Source organism: Monodon monoceros, unplaced genomic scaffold (genome assembly GCF_005190385.1).
Source record: "Monodon monoceros isolate NGI ecotype Baffin Bay Population unplaced genomic scaffold, NGI_Narwhal_1 Super_Scaffold_10, whole genome shotgun sequence".
Classification (NCBI taxonomy): domain Eukaryota; kingdom Metazoa; phylum Chordata; class Mammalia; order Artiodactyla; family Monodontidae; genus Monodon; species Monodon monoceros.
The window spans coordinates 51,042,389-51,055,632 of NW_021703766.1; the positions used below are offsets into that span (position 1 = coordinate 51,042,389).

The window sequence follows — 13,244 nt, forward strand, 5'->3', positions numbered from 1 at the left end:
GAGCAAGTGATTTCATTCCCAAGCCTCAGTTTCCCCATCTGTGAAATGGAAACAATAATACTCTCCCACACCGGGTAGGAAGCCGACCGGACGGGAAAGTGGGAGACTCTAGACTGGGGCCTGCTGGTTAAATAAGGGGGGAGGCATCTGTCTGCAACAGGGGTTACGCGAGCTCCCTCACTGCTTAAGCAGTTCACGCGTTTGAGTGACAGCTCTCTTGCTTGGGGCGTGGCCACGCTTGGAAACACCGCCGCCGCCGTGACGTCACAAAGCCCGGAATCTCCGCGAGAAGTCCAACCTTGTTTTCCGTTCAGATCCTCACGTTTACGTTTCGAAACCCCGCCTCCCCTCTTGGCGTTAGCACGTCCGGCAGCGTTGGCCTATAAAAGCCCTGCGGGTAGCGTCAGCGCAAACCCGTTTAGTTTCCCACTTGTTTGTCTTTTTGCGTCTCCCGGCACGATCCCGCGCCCGTTTGTCGCGACAGCACTTGCGTCAGCCGGTGACAACTTGAGTCCCTGAGCCCAACGCCGGAGGGGGAGATGAACGCGCTGGCCTCCCGAGCCGTCCGAACCTGTGATCGCTTGTGGCAGCCCCAGCCGGCCCTCCTGCCCCCAGGGTGACGCACGGTCCCGAGCCGGTGAGTTGGGGGGTCGGAACACCTAGGTCCCCAGGGGTTTGGGGGCTGGGATCAGACTGCGGGTCAGTCATGAGGAGGGTGCTCGGACTTCAGGGTTCCGAAATAGGAGGGTTCGGGGCCCGGACTCCTGGGTCCTAAGGAGGGCCTGGGAACCTGAACTCTTGTGTATGGAGGGGTGGGACGGACCCTAGGGCTCGGACTTCGGAAGCAGAAGGAATTGGGAACTTGGAGTCCTGAGCCAGACGGAGGAGGGTTCTGGGAGCCAGGCTCTTGGGTCCCCAATGAAGGAACCAACTGGGGATCGGAATTTTTGAGTCTCCGAGGGAGGAGGGTGATGGGGGTCTGATTTGTCAATCCTCAGGAGGGGGCGAGAAGCAGGGACCAGGACTTTGTCCCCAAGAGAAGCAAGTAGAGGACCTGTGTTCTCTCTTCTTGGGACTAGCACTTAATGCGTGAGAGCAGATGGGGCTAGAGGCTTGTTGAGACCCAGACTCTTGGGTATTGAGAGAAGAGGTGGCGAAACAAGGGACAGAGGTGGGAGTGGCTGGGATCAGAAAGGAATGTGGGCAGGGACTTTCCTGTTGCTATTTGTGTTACTGTTTCCGTTGCTATGACTCAGGGTCATCCTCTGATACTATCCCCTAAATGGCTTCTAAACTTGATTCCTTTTTTTTTTTTTTTTTTTGCGGTACGCGGGCCTCTCACTGTTGTGGCTTCTCCCGTTGCGGAGCACAGGCTCCGGACGCGCAGGCTCAGTGGCCATGGCTCACGGGCCCAGCCGCTCTGCGGCATGTGGGATCTTCCCGGACCGGGGCACGAACCCGTGTCCCCTGAATCGGCAGGCGGACTCTCAACCACTGCGCCACCAGGGAAGCCCCACTTGATTCCTTTTTTTTCTCCCTTTTTCCCAGTCCAGACAGATGGCCCCAGGCCAAGTGCCCCATCAGCCTGCCCCCTGGAGGGATACCCACCCCTTCTACCTCGTGTCCCCGCTGGTGGGCCTTCTCAGCTGGACCTGGAGCCACCTGAGAGGCCCAAGATCTCCAGAGCCCTGGTTGGTGGAAGCAGTAACCGGAACAGATCAGGGAGAAGCTGTCCCGGAGGGAGAAGCTAAGGCTTCTCTGGCCACTCACCATGCCCCCAAGGGCAGGCACCCTCAAGAGGAGACTGGAGACAGTGGAGCAGCTGAGAAGGATGGAGAAGCATCCCGGGGGGCCTGCCCTGACCTGGAAACCAAGTGTTCTCTTCTTGAAGCCTGGGGACTTTCAGATAATGACGACGAAGAGTATGGCAGGGAAGAAGCAACCAGTATCCCTAGAGAGCAGGGAAGTGAATTTATGGATGGCCAGCCTGCTCCCCTGTGCCCCAGCCTTCTGGTAACATCCCTGCAAGACCTTCCTGGGGAGGAGGAATCTAAGGAAGAAGGGGTTACTGAAGATAAAGAAGTGATCATGTTCTCTTTTCCTCCATCACACTGGGAATGTTGTCCAGGGGTGGAGGAAGAGGAGGAGGATGAAGAAGCTGTAAATAAAGAAGCTCCTAGAACATCTGCCTCTCCCTTAGCTCTGGGATCCAAGCCCAGAGCTTGGGTGTGCTGCCCCGTGGATGGAGCCACAGAGGAAGAAAGAACAGAGAATAAAGCAGCCACGAAGACCTCCATTTGCCCCTCATCTGCAGGCTCCCACCTCAGGGCCTGGGAGTGTTGTTCAGGAGAGGAGCCTGAGGAGGAGAAGCCCAAAAAACCTGAGAAAGGAGAAGCTGACCCAGAGCCACACTCCCCAGTTCCAGCCCAGAGCCCTCTGCTCAGGACCTGGCAGCACCAATCCAGTGAGATCACAGAGGAGGAAGAGGAGGAGGAGGACAGTGATTCAGGAGAAGCTGAGGCTTCCTCTTCCATCCCACACAAAAGTGCCTTCCTGAGGGCCTGGGTGTACCGACCAGGAGAGGACACAGAGGAGGAAACTGAGTGTGAGGGTGAGAATGAGGATGAAGATGACGAATCAGAAGCAGCTGACTTGGAACCAAGTCCCTCCCTTCAGACCCAGAGTGCCCTCTTCAGGGACCGGATATATCAGCCTGGAGAGGAAACAGAGGGAGGGGAAGCTGCCACAGAGTGGGGAGAAGCTGAGCCCTGCCCCTTCCGAGTGGCCATCTATTTACCTGGAGAGAAGGCCCCACCTCCTTGGGCTCCTCCTCGGCTGCCCCTCCGTCTGCAAATGCGCCTCAAGTCTGCAGAAACCCCCACCAGGCATCGGGACCCTGAACCTCCCCTGAAGACCAGAAAGGTGGGTGCTGAGGGCTCAGATTCTTGAGGTTAGCGAGGAGAGGGCTGGGAGCTGGAACTCCTGGGCCTGGGGGCCAAAGGGCTGGAGGCCCCGATTCCTGGGTCCCCCGTGTTGCAGAGGGTTGCATGTGAGCTCCGTTGGGACGGCTGTGTTCACTGTAATGCAATCCTTTGCAAGAGGCTGAGCCCTTGTGGGATGAAGGAGCAGCTGCACTCATGTCAACCCCAGGGAACTACCTCCATCTTCAGGGAGTCAGATGGAGGATCCGCTGGTGGGTGAATGACTATCCAGACAACAAGCGTTGTTGTGCAACTAATTTTTGTTTGGTTCTCTCTCTCTGTCTCCCTCCCTCTCCCCACACCCCCCAACCTGTGGCCGTTTGTATATTGTGTCTGTATCTCTGTGTCTCCCCATGTCTGTGACGGTCCATCTCCAGGTGCGCTTCTCTGAGAAGGTCTCCGTCCATCTCCTGGCTGTCTGGGCGGGACCCGCCCAGGCCGCCCGCAGAGGCCCCTGGGAGCAGTTCGCCCGGGATCGCAGCCGCTTTGCCCGACGCATCGCCCAAGCCCAAGAGGAGCTGGGTCCCTACCTCACCCCTGCCGCCCGGGCCAGGGCCTGGGCACGCCTCGGGAACCCTCCCACTTCTCTGGCCACCATACCTGCCCCTACCCCGACCTTACCCATGTCCCCATGCAGACCACACCTTTGAGCCACATTCTGGCCTCTCCATCTCCTCCCTGTGTGTCTCCTTGCCTGGACCTCAGTGGGAGGCGTGGCTAAGATGAAGTAGTTTTCATGTTATTACCTATTTATTTTTAAGTGTTGATTTATATAAGGAATAAAGCTTTTCATAGTGAGCAGCGTCTCCGTGTGTGTCTGAACTGACACCATCCACTACTCCTGGGTCCCCAAAACAGTTGCGGGGGGACAGCATAAAGGCGAGCCTCTCAATAGAGGATAAATTACATTTCCCATCATCCCTCTTCCCATTCCGAGGCTTCTTTTGAACTAAGGACTGGTGGGTTTTGTCATTTTTCTTTGGCTTCCACCTATATTTGATTAAACCCCGGACAGTTATCTCCCCAAGGCAGCTGGGAACTGGACTCACCAAAAAAGGGTTAAGCTCCAGTTTTCTGTGTGTCCTTGGAATACAAAGACTCATCCTCCTACTGGCAGACGTGGTGAGTTCCTCGAGGCGTTCACATTTATGAGTGGGCCTGATTTCACATTTATAAATCATGTGTCCATAGACTCAGTTTCCTTATCTGTAAAATGCGGCTAACAATTGCACATACCTTATGAGTTTGTAAGGCCCCAAAGGAAGTCATAATTAAAACAATGTTTGTCAAATAACATAAGTGTTGGCTAGTATTTATTCTTACTCTCATGGATGTCTTCCAATTACCCATCCTACTTTACCTCACCAGCTTAGAACTCTTCACAGCAGTTCAAACAAAAGTGGCTGGGGTGGGGGTGGGGCTTCCCTGGTGACTCAGTGGTTAAGAATCCACCTGCCAATGCAGGGCACACGGGTTCGGGTTCGAGCCCTGGTCTGGGAAGATCCCACATGCCATGGAGCAACTAAGCCCGTGCACCACAACTACTAAGCCTGCGCTCTAGAGCCTACATGCCACAACTACTGAGCCTGCGTGCCGCAACTACTGAAGCCCATGTGGCTAGAGCCCATGCTCCGCAACAAGAGAAGCCACCGGGATGAGAAGCCCATGCACCACAACGAAGAGAAGCTCCTGCTCGCCACAACTAGAGAAAGCCGGCGCACAGCAATGAAGACCGAACACAGCCAAAAATAAAAAATAAAATTAATAAATAAATAAAATTAGTTAATTAAAAAAAAAAAAGAGTGGCCCAAACATCCTGCACCCTATCCAGCCTCACACCTTGTCCCTCCCCATTGGTTCCCCAGGCTCCTGCTACACTCTCCTTTCATTCCCAAACCGACCAAGCCCCCTTCCACCTTAAGAGCTCTGTATGAGCTGTGGCTACTGTCTGTTCCCGTCCCTGACCCCTCTGGCTCAGCTAGTTCCTTGTGATTCTTCAGATGTAGATGAATTTTTTTTTTTTTTTTTAAGAGATATCTTGCTCTGACCCAGCCAACTTGTGTGCCTTCCTCATTCATAGCAGACGAGCATTTTGATTTTTTTGTTGTTTAAGACCCATCCCCCATGATCGGACTGTGATTTCAGGAGAGCAAGTGCTGCCGAACAGCCCACTGCCTAGAGCACAGGACGGGGCACTCAGGCGGCGTCTAATAAGTGTTGGTTATTAGTAAACTGGTGCAAAAGAAGGCACGCTGGGGCCCTTTCTCCAAATGAGTAGGCACACAAGCTGATGAGAGTATTTTCATTGAACTACTCACATGCCAGCTTCCCATCGAAACTGGACAAGCAGATGGCGAAGGCTTGGAGCGGACAAAGTGGGAAACGGAAGTCCATGGTGAACGTGTCTGGGGCTACGCGACCGAACTGGAGCACCAGGTAGTCCGCTGAGAAGGAAGTCAGGAACTAAGGGGAGCGGGTGTCGTATCCCTGCCGCGGGCCTCTGAGCCGCGAGAACTACGACTCCCGAGAGGCTGTGCGGCGCCCTCACTATGCGCGGAATCCTCCGGAAGTGCAGTTTATATGGCAGAGGGCCTTGTAAACTACACTTCCCAATAGGCTTTGCAATAGCGTGGAGTCGGCCCTGCCTAGAAAAACGCTCAAGTGCTAATGGGAGAAGTAGTTCTTGTCCTGCTCCCTTGCCCAGGTAAACCAGTTCCTAGGAACTCACGGTCATCCGGATGCACGATCTGGAAGTTCTTCACCGAGGTCCTAGTGACGCGACCATGAAAATTGAGTACGTAGGCGCCGCTCTTGTCGCTCCACGATGGGGCTTTATTTTGCAGCAGGACCAGCCCCTGGTTGGCCCCCCGTTGGAGGCGACTCAATAGCGACTCCTGTTCCTAGAGGGTAAAGTGGGGACGCGGTTAACCAACTACCAACCAGCTTTTTTCCTCCAGACGCAGAATTTTGAGTCCCTAGGCTCTCCTTCCTGAGAAACATAAGTCTGACAAAGTCCTACCGGCTTCATATATGACCTTATGCAGTCCATCGGCTCCCTCTCCCCTTAGGACCTATGGCCGGTCCCCCAGCCCTTCCTCCCCATTGACCCAGGGACACTCAACCTTGGCGCACTCACATTTTGTGGCTGGACACTGATTCTCTGGTTCTGGGCGTCGATTCCTGGAATGATCACAGTCATTTTCCGGGGCCCTCGGAATCCCAAGATGTTGGTCTCCTGAGGGTAGTATGCTCCATTTGGCCTTCTTCTTTCTCCCTCCCCACCGTCCTGCTCCACTCTCTCTCGTCTCCCAGACACTCACATAACACACAGCCCCCAGCTCCTCCCTGATCCGAGCAGTCTCTGGGACAAAATTCTTCCTTTCTGGATTCACCCCATTGTCGAAGATGGTGAATTTGGTGCCCAAGACATTAGATCTGCTCCAGGAGGGAAGTGGTCAGATAAAAATAATAATTATTCCTATTTTACATTAACTGCTTTCCCATGTCATCTCATGAACTCTTCCGATCAATCCTCTACAAAAGACTCATGTTCCATGTTCCATGTACCTAGTCCCAGCCCCCTCTCTTTCTTTGGTGAGCCATGATTTTAGCCTCCTGCCTTGGCCCTTTAGGAACGCCCTTCCAAGACAAAAGAACTCACATATCCCAGCCCTCTTCTCCCACAGGAACTTAGGAATGCCAGCCCCGTGTCTCTCAAGAAGTCAAATGTCTTAAATGCCAACCTCTGCTCCAAAGCCTTCAGTTCAATTCCCAACCACCCTGGAGTTGCAACTTGAAGAACTACAAAACCCATCAGTCCCCAAGAGAAAAAATTGTAGGGCAGGTGGAACTTGTACTCTACAGCCCGCTGGGAAATGTAGTTCAATTGTCCCCTTGCCCCCCCCCCCAACCCCCGGCCCTCTGCCACCTGTTTATCACACACATCAGGACTCTGCCCACCTGACTTTGCCCACAAAATTTTCCCCATCCCGAGATAGGTCTGTGGGGTCCAGGGAGACGAGGTAATTAGAGGTTTTGCTCCTTTTTCTCTTGCGCCCAGCCAGAAGGAAGTGCTGTGGATGTGAGAAACAGCCCATTAGAGTCGATTTCTGGTATTTGGCTAGGGCGAGGGGTCCAAAGACAAGGAAACACCAGGTCCCCAAGGCAGAGGAAAGGGTAATGGAGCAATAAGCGTCCCAAGGCTTGCTGGGAGATGCGGTTCTCACTGAATCAGCTGGGTCCTGAATGGGGAGCTTCATTTCACATCTTTTTTTTTTTTTTTTGCGGTACGCGGGCTTCTCGCTGTTGTGGCTTCTCCCGTTGCGGAGCACAGGCTCCGGACGCGCAGGCTCAGCAGCCATGGCTCACGGGCCTAGCCACTGCGCGGCACGCGGGATCTTCCCGGACCGGGGCACGAACCCGTGTACCCTGCATCGGCAGGCGGACTCTCAACCACTGCGCCACCAGGGAAGCCCCATTTCACATCTTAATATCTGCCCCTTATTCCTTCGGCCATTGGGTTCAGGGTTGGGGCTGAGCCCAGGGAGGGGCGAGCCTGACTGGCAGGCAGGGCCTGGCTTTGGAGAATAGGGAAGAGCCTCACTTGGAACATCGCAGCAGGACTTCAGTACGTGTTTCATCGGGGAAAAAACAGGTCTGGCACTGAGTAGGGGAAAAGCCTCTTTCTGGGAGAGAATGAGTAATTGAGGAGAAGCGGCCACACTTGAGACAGGAATGGCCAGACTGAGAGGGGAGTCGCTTGGCTTTGGGTGGAAAATCCACGAAGCAAGGGGCTTGACTCCTGAGAGGCGGGGCCTGTCCCAGGATTGGGTGGGGCCTGATAACACAGAAGGCTCACTGAGGGACCAGACTTGGATCGAAAAAGATGAGGCCAGGGGCTTCCCTGGTGGCGCAGTGGTTGAGAGTCTGCCTGCCGATGCAGGGGACGCGGGATCGTGCCCCGGTCCGGGAGGATCCCACATGCCGCGGAGCGGCTGGGCCCATGAGCCATGGCTGGTGAGCCTGCGCGTCCGGAGCCTGTGCTCTGCAGCGGGAGAGGCCACAACAGTGAGAGGCCCGCGTACCTCAAAAAATAATAATATAAATAAATAAATAAATTAAAAAAAAAAAAAAAAAAAAGATGAGGCCAGTACCTCACGAGGGTCTGTAAGAGGTGGGGCTTGGGACCTTCCGAAAGGGCGCGGCCTAGCCTTGAGAAAGGCGGGCCCAACTCGAGAGTGGACAGGGCTGGATTATGGGATGGGGAGGGCCTATCGGGCTCTGAGAGGAAGGAATCCTAGTGCTGTGAAGGGCAGGACTTGGCACTGGAGCTGACTAGTCCTAGTTCAATGACGAGCAAGGCCTGGATTCGCCTAAGTCTTGCTGTCGCTCAGAAAGGGGCGGGACTTGCCCTTGGGAGGTGGGACTTGCTTCCGAGGCTACCAGACCGCACCTTTCGGCCGTCGGCCGCCTCCAGGTAGAGATAGTAGAAAGGGAACATGCCCTTGTCTACCCCGCGCTTGTCGCGGCTGATGCGACACTGCACCGTGCGACCGCGCAGCGCTGGCCGCAGCACATACGCTTCCATGTCCTCGCCCAGCCGAGGGCCTGGGGCGCGGGGAGGCGAGCGGAGCGAGCTCCCCACATCGCTGTTGCCCGCGCCGCCCGCGCCTTCCGGGGCCTCGGACACCTCTTCGTCGGTCGCCCATGGGGAGTTCCTCACTGTAGACTCCGACTCCTCTTTCTTCTCTTGCAGGTCTTCGCCCTAGCCCACGTGCCACATTCAAGTTGAGGGACAGCCGAGACCCGCCCCCCCCCCCCCCCCACGCCTTGCCAACTAGCGATTGGCCATTCCAGCTCAGGGTTACGCCCTCTTTCGACCAAGTTTTCTGTCTATTGGTCAAGCATCTAAGCCACTTTCTGATTGGCCAGTACATTCAAGGGGCCCACCCCACCAAGCCCTCTTCAAGTGTTGATTGGCCAGCACCATTATTAGCCTCCCTCTGCAGCCACACCCATTCCACCTACCGATTGGAGAATCCCTTTGAAAGCATTGCCCATTCCTCTAATACCAATGTTCATTGGGTCTAGATAACATATAGTACCGCCCAGATCTACTCAACTGAAACAATCTCACTTTCATCAGTAGCAAAGTGAGTGCCAGTTGGCCCTTTCTCACCCTTTCCAAAGCTCGCTGCCTTTCGAGGGGCTGGGTTTTAATGTATGTGCTCACACCAATTCAAATCCTCTAGATTGACTCAATAAATGGTGCGCCTCTGCTAGCCCAAACATAACAGGTTCCACTCACCAGTAAAAAGGGCCCTTGACTGGGCTGCAGAATTTTAGAGTCCCGTCCCCCCTAGAGTCCGAAACTAGCTCTCCTCCTCCTATGTCCTTATTGCCTGTGCCACCTCCCACCTTGTTGGAGGCTAAGTCTCCATGGCCCCCGTCACCAACCATTCCAGGGTTTGGTCTCGGACTGGGCACCTCGTATTCATCTCCAACATCCTGGGATTCGCTCTCGTCCTCAGCACTGCCCCCTAAAGGGTGGAAGAAGCCCGAAGAAGACTGAGCTCAGGACACCTGGGTCCCAGGAGCTCGGGACAAGGTCATCAGTGCTAGCTGGAGAAGGCCAGAACCCCTGGGTTTCCGAACCCTACTGTCTTTGACTGCTCTCTGGATCTAAGGACAGGGAGTAGTTAGAGTCCTCTCTTTCCCTTGTCCCAGAGAGAGCATCCGGGAGGAGGGAGCGGAGTTTGGAGTGGTAACCCAGAGTCCTGTTATTGAAATCGTTGGTCATGTCATGAGAATAAAAGGAAATGTCACCACAGTGGAATATTAAGAAATAAAAAGGAATGAAATACTGATAATGCTACAACATAGATGAACATTGAAAGCATGCTAAGCAAAAGAAGCCAATCACAAACGATTATATACTGTATTATTCTATATATGAATATAGAAATATCCAAAATAGGCAAATCTAAAGAGACAGAAATTAGATTAGTGGTTACTTAGGTCTGGGAGAAATTGGGGGGGGTTGACTGATAAAAGGTATAGGGCTTTCTTTTGTGGGTGATGATAATGTTCTAGAATTCATTGTGGTAATTGTTGCACATCTTGGTAAATATACTGAAAACCATAGAATTGTAAACTTTAAATGAGTGAATTGTATAGTATGTGAAATATATCTCGACAAAGCTGTTACCAAAAAGGGGGAGGATTTGCCACATGGACCAGGGGGCCAGATTTCACCCAATGTCCCAGAAATTACCAGGTCGTTGGCGGGCTGGCCAACCCCTGCGCCGAGTCCCCGGAGGCTCTTCATAAGGAGGTGGTGAGGCAGGATTATCCTCCACGGAGACTTCCTCCAACTCGAGATCGGAACTGCCTGGTAATCAGGATGGGGGGGGGCGGGTCTGGAGACTGGGATTTCTGAATACTGGGGGAGGAGAGGGCTGGAGATTCAGATTCTTGCGTGTTGGAGAAGGAGAAGGTTCAGGACCTGGACTCCTTGGTGTGAAGGAAACGGGGCCCCTGGGGGTCCTTTGGAGAGCAAGGACTGAGGATCCAGACTCCTGGGTTCTAGTGGGAGTGGAGTTCCAGTGTATAGGCGGCCCAAGGATTTGAGATTACCTGCTTCTGTCGGCGATACCAGGGGTCCACGCTCGCCACTGCCATCTCCACCGCAGCTCACGGTGCTCAGGACACTGCGGGCACCAGGTCGCAGATGTGTCTCTGGCACGTTCTCCTGAAGGAAAGGGTTCCCGGGGCCTGGGAGAAGGTACGGCGAGGGCCATTAACACGATGTACAAATTCCGGTCATCTGAGAAGATCCGCCTCCTCACTGGTCTCCGAGATATCTTCCCTGATTAACTGACTACCCAAACCCCCAAGACCCACTCAGGACCCTAACTCCATCCCAAGACTCAAACAAGCACAGCCCTACCGCTAAATTGTCTCGATTCCGCGTGTAAACAATCCCACGCGGGCTCTCCAGTACCTCGGCTCTAAATAACCCAGCCCCAGCCCTCGGGTTTCGCCTACTTCAGCAGTGAGGTTTCTTCTGCCTAACTGCAACCCGGAGCTTTCCCAGGCCCCGCCCCAGCACTTTCTGGGCGGTCCCCAGCTCCCCCAGGCTCCGCCCCGGAGCTCTAACAAGCCCAATCACAGGACTCTTTCGGGCCCCACCTCTAGTTGCACCACACCCCGCACCCGCACTCTCCCTGACCCCGCCCCCGAACTCTCACAGGTCCTTCCCCTGGGCCCTCACAGGCCCTGCACTCAGGCTCTCCTGGGCTCCACCCAAGGGTTCTGTCAGGCCCCGCTCTCGTGCTCTACAAGTCCCCGCCCCAGGGCTCTGCCAGGCCCTTCCCCTCTAAGCCCTTTAGGCTCCGCACTCCCACAGACCCCTCCCTCCAGGGCTGTGCTCCTGCCCGACCCTGGGAACCTTTCCTCACCGCTGTCACCCGAGAAGCGCTCCTCCCGCTGCCGCGGTCGCCGGGGCCTCAGGGGAGCGTCAGGATTGGCCTGAACCATGAGGGGTTCTTGGCGCTTCCGTCGCTGCTTCACCTCAAACAACCGCCGCTGCGCGAGCGGGAAAAGGGTGTATGGGCGGGAATGGGAGTGTTGGAACCGGACCAGAAGACATGGGTGAAAGGGGGCCTGGGGCAAGGGCCGTCCTGCGTCGGTGGGAGAGTTCCAGGCCTTCAGTCCCTCAGCAACTCCTTCCTTAGATCCAGGAGTCCTGGCTCCCAGGCCCCTCCTCCCCCAGGACCTAGGAGTCCTGCTCTCCAGAACCCTTGTTCCTTAGAAATTTTGGAGTCTCATCACCAAGGTTTGCTACTTGAGGATCCCAAATTCCTATTTTCTCATTTCCCAATTGCAAAACTTGAGGCTCCGAGAGAACCAACGAGGACCAGGAGTCCCAGAGCAAGTCCTTGGGGTGGGGTTCCTGGGGAGGTATGGAAGATGGAAGAGTCGGGGGTGGCAGGATTCCTGAGCACAGTACCTGCTGTTCCAGCTTCTGCAGCCTCATGGCGCCAAGCTCATCCCCCAGGGCCCTGAGAGAGGTGCAGGTTCATAGTGACAGCAAGCAGGGCACCCTGGTTGCCCAAGAGCCCCTCCCCTTCTTCCCCCTGACCAACTTAGGGTTCTGAACGTTTGTGAGGACACAGAAGAGGCAGACCCTGAGCCTGCTCCACCAGTTCTGAAGCTCTTTCTCACAGCACTGGCCTGTCTAGAATCCAGGAGTCAGAGATCCCAGGCCCCTCCTGTCCCAGGACTCAAACCCCCCATCCCTTCCTCTTTCAGACCCAGGAGTCCTCATTTATAGCTCCCTCCCTTTAGGTAGGACCCAGAAATCCAAGCCCCCAGGCCCTTCCTGCAAGGCCAATGGTGCTGAACCTGCAAACATCATTATGAGACCAGAGCTGAGTAGGTGTGGGCATAATCAGACTTTGAGCTCCCCCTTGCAACCCCAACTCCACCCCTGCGCATCTCATTTCCCCCACTCACTCTTTCTTCCATGTGTCATTCTCCTGAGACATCCTGGAGAAGCAAAATGAGGCGTCAGGACCCAGACCCAACATCCCAGTGGACTCTTCCCTTCAACACCTGATCTTAAGCTTTAAATTTTCCCCTGACCCAGGCAGCCCGAATTCCAGCACCAACACTTGCTAGGGACCCAGCAGCCTGTTTCCAGCTTTCGTCACTATCAGGAGCCCAGGAGTCCAGCTCTCTCTTCCCCAAATACCTACCTCTCTCCTTCAACCAGACATGAGAACTCAGGACTCTGGACCCCAAACACCCCATCCCCAGTGATTCTAGACCCCCAGCACCCACCTCCCTAAGATCCTGGAGACTCCCTTTCCTCCTCTCGTGCCTGGAGAGGCTTTTCACATTCACACCTCAGTTCCTTGCCTCTCTGGCCAATTTCTAAACATACCTGACCCTATCTTTGGGAACCAGTGACATAATCTCTGGGTCTCTGGGAAGTAAGCAGGGGAGAAAAAGAGGGCTTAGAGGGAGGGGGGATTCCCACTGGAACCTGCCCTAATCCCCTCCCTCCTGGCTCCCCACGTTCCACTTCCAACAAAGCAATGACCCCTGGCTTCTGCTGTAGCCAGGCAACCCTGCTCCAGGGGTTCTGAATTGGAAGAGCATGCAGGTGTTCCTTAAAGGGACCTGACAGAGGCCGCATCGGAAGCTCGCTCTACACCTCTCTCTTATACAAGAAACTTATAACGTGACCTGTGCCAACTA

The 13,244-nt window shown here is 54.8% G+C and overlaps 2 protein-coding genes across 2 annotated transcripts; one reads left to right on the forward strand and one right to left on the reverse strand.

The window, feature by feature from the left end:
* Nucleotides 1–406: 406 nt before the first annotated feature.
* Nucleotides 407–3,734, forward strand: PPP1R15A (protein phosphatase 1 regulatory subunit 15A). Its single transcript, XM_029213471.1, has 3 exons — nucleotides 407–637; nucleotides 1,549–2,922; nucleotides 3,359–3,734. Exons 2-3 carry the CDS (start codon nucleotides 1,558–1,560, stop codon nucleotides 3,629–3,631), a joined length of 1,638 nt encoding a protein of 545 aa, XP_029069304.1. The 5' UTR covers nucleotides 407–637; nucleotides 1,549–1,557; the 3' UTR covers nucleotides 3,632–3,734.
* Nucleotides 3,735–4,753: 1,019 nt separating this feature from the next.
* Nucleotides 4,754–12,018, reverse strand: TULP2 (TUB like protein 2). Its single transcript, XM_029236184.1, has 12 exons — nucleotides 11,992–12,018; nucleotides 11,391–11,567; nucleotides 10,930–10,990; nucleotides 10,617–10,754; nucleotides 10,255–10,371; nucleotides 9,399–9,520; nucleotides 8,434–8,745; nucleotides 6,942–7,054; nucleotides 6,302–6,416; nucleotides 6,118–6,216; nucleotides 5,710–5,881; nucleotides 4,754–5,425 (listed from the first exon to the last, which is right to left on the reverse strand). The coding sequence occupies exons 1-12, from the start codon at nucleotides 12,016–12,018 to the stop codon at nucleotides 5,292–5,294; spliced, it is 1,587 nt and encodes a 528-aa protein (XP_029092017.1). The 3' UTR covers nucleotides 4,754–5,291.
* Nucleotides 12,019–13,244: the final 1,226 nt, after the last annotated feature.

Coding starts and splice junctions, on each gene's coding strand:
- PPP1R15A (XM_029213471.1), top strand. CDS start 1,558: ATGGCCCCAGGCCAAGTGCCCCATCAGCCTGCCCCCTGGAGGGATACC. Junction 2,923..3,358: donor CTCCCCTGAAGACCAGAAAG/GTGGGTGCTGAG, acceptor GTCCATCTCCAG/GTGCGCTTCTCTGAGAAGGT.
- TULP2 (XM_029236184.1), bottom strand. CDS start 12,018: ATGAGGCTGCAGAAGCTGGAACAGCAG. Junction 10,991..11,390: donor GCACAGCCCTGGAGGGAGGG/GTCTGTGGGAGT, acceptor TGGGTTATTTAG/AGCCGAGGTACTGGAGAGCC. Junction 9,521..10,254: donor GCCAGCCCGCCAACGACCTG/GTAATTTCTGGG, acceptor TCCACCCTTTAG/GGGGCAGTGCTGAGGACGAG.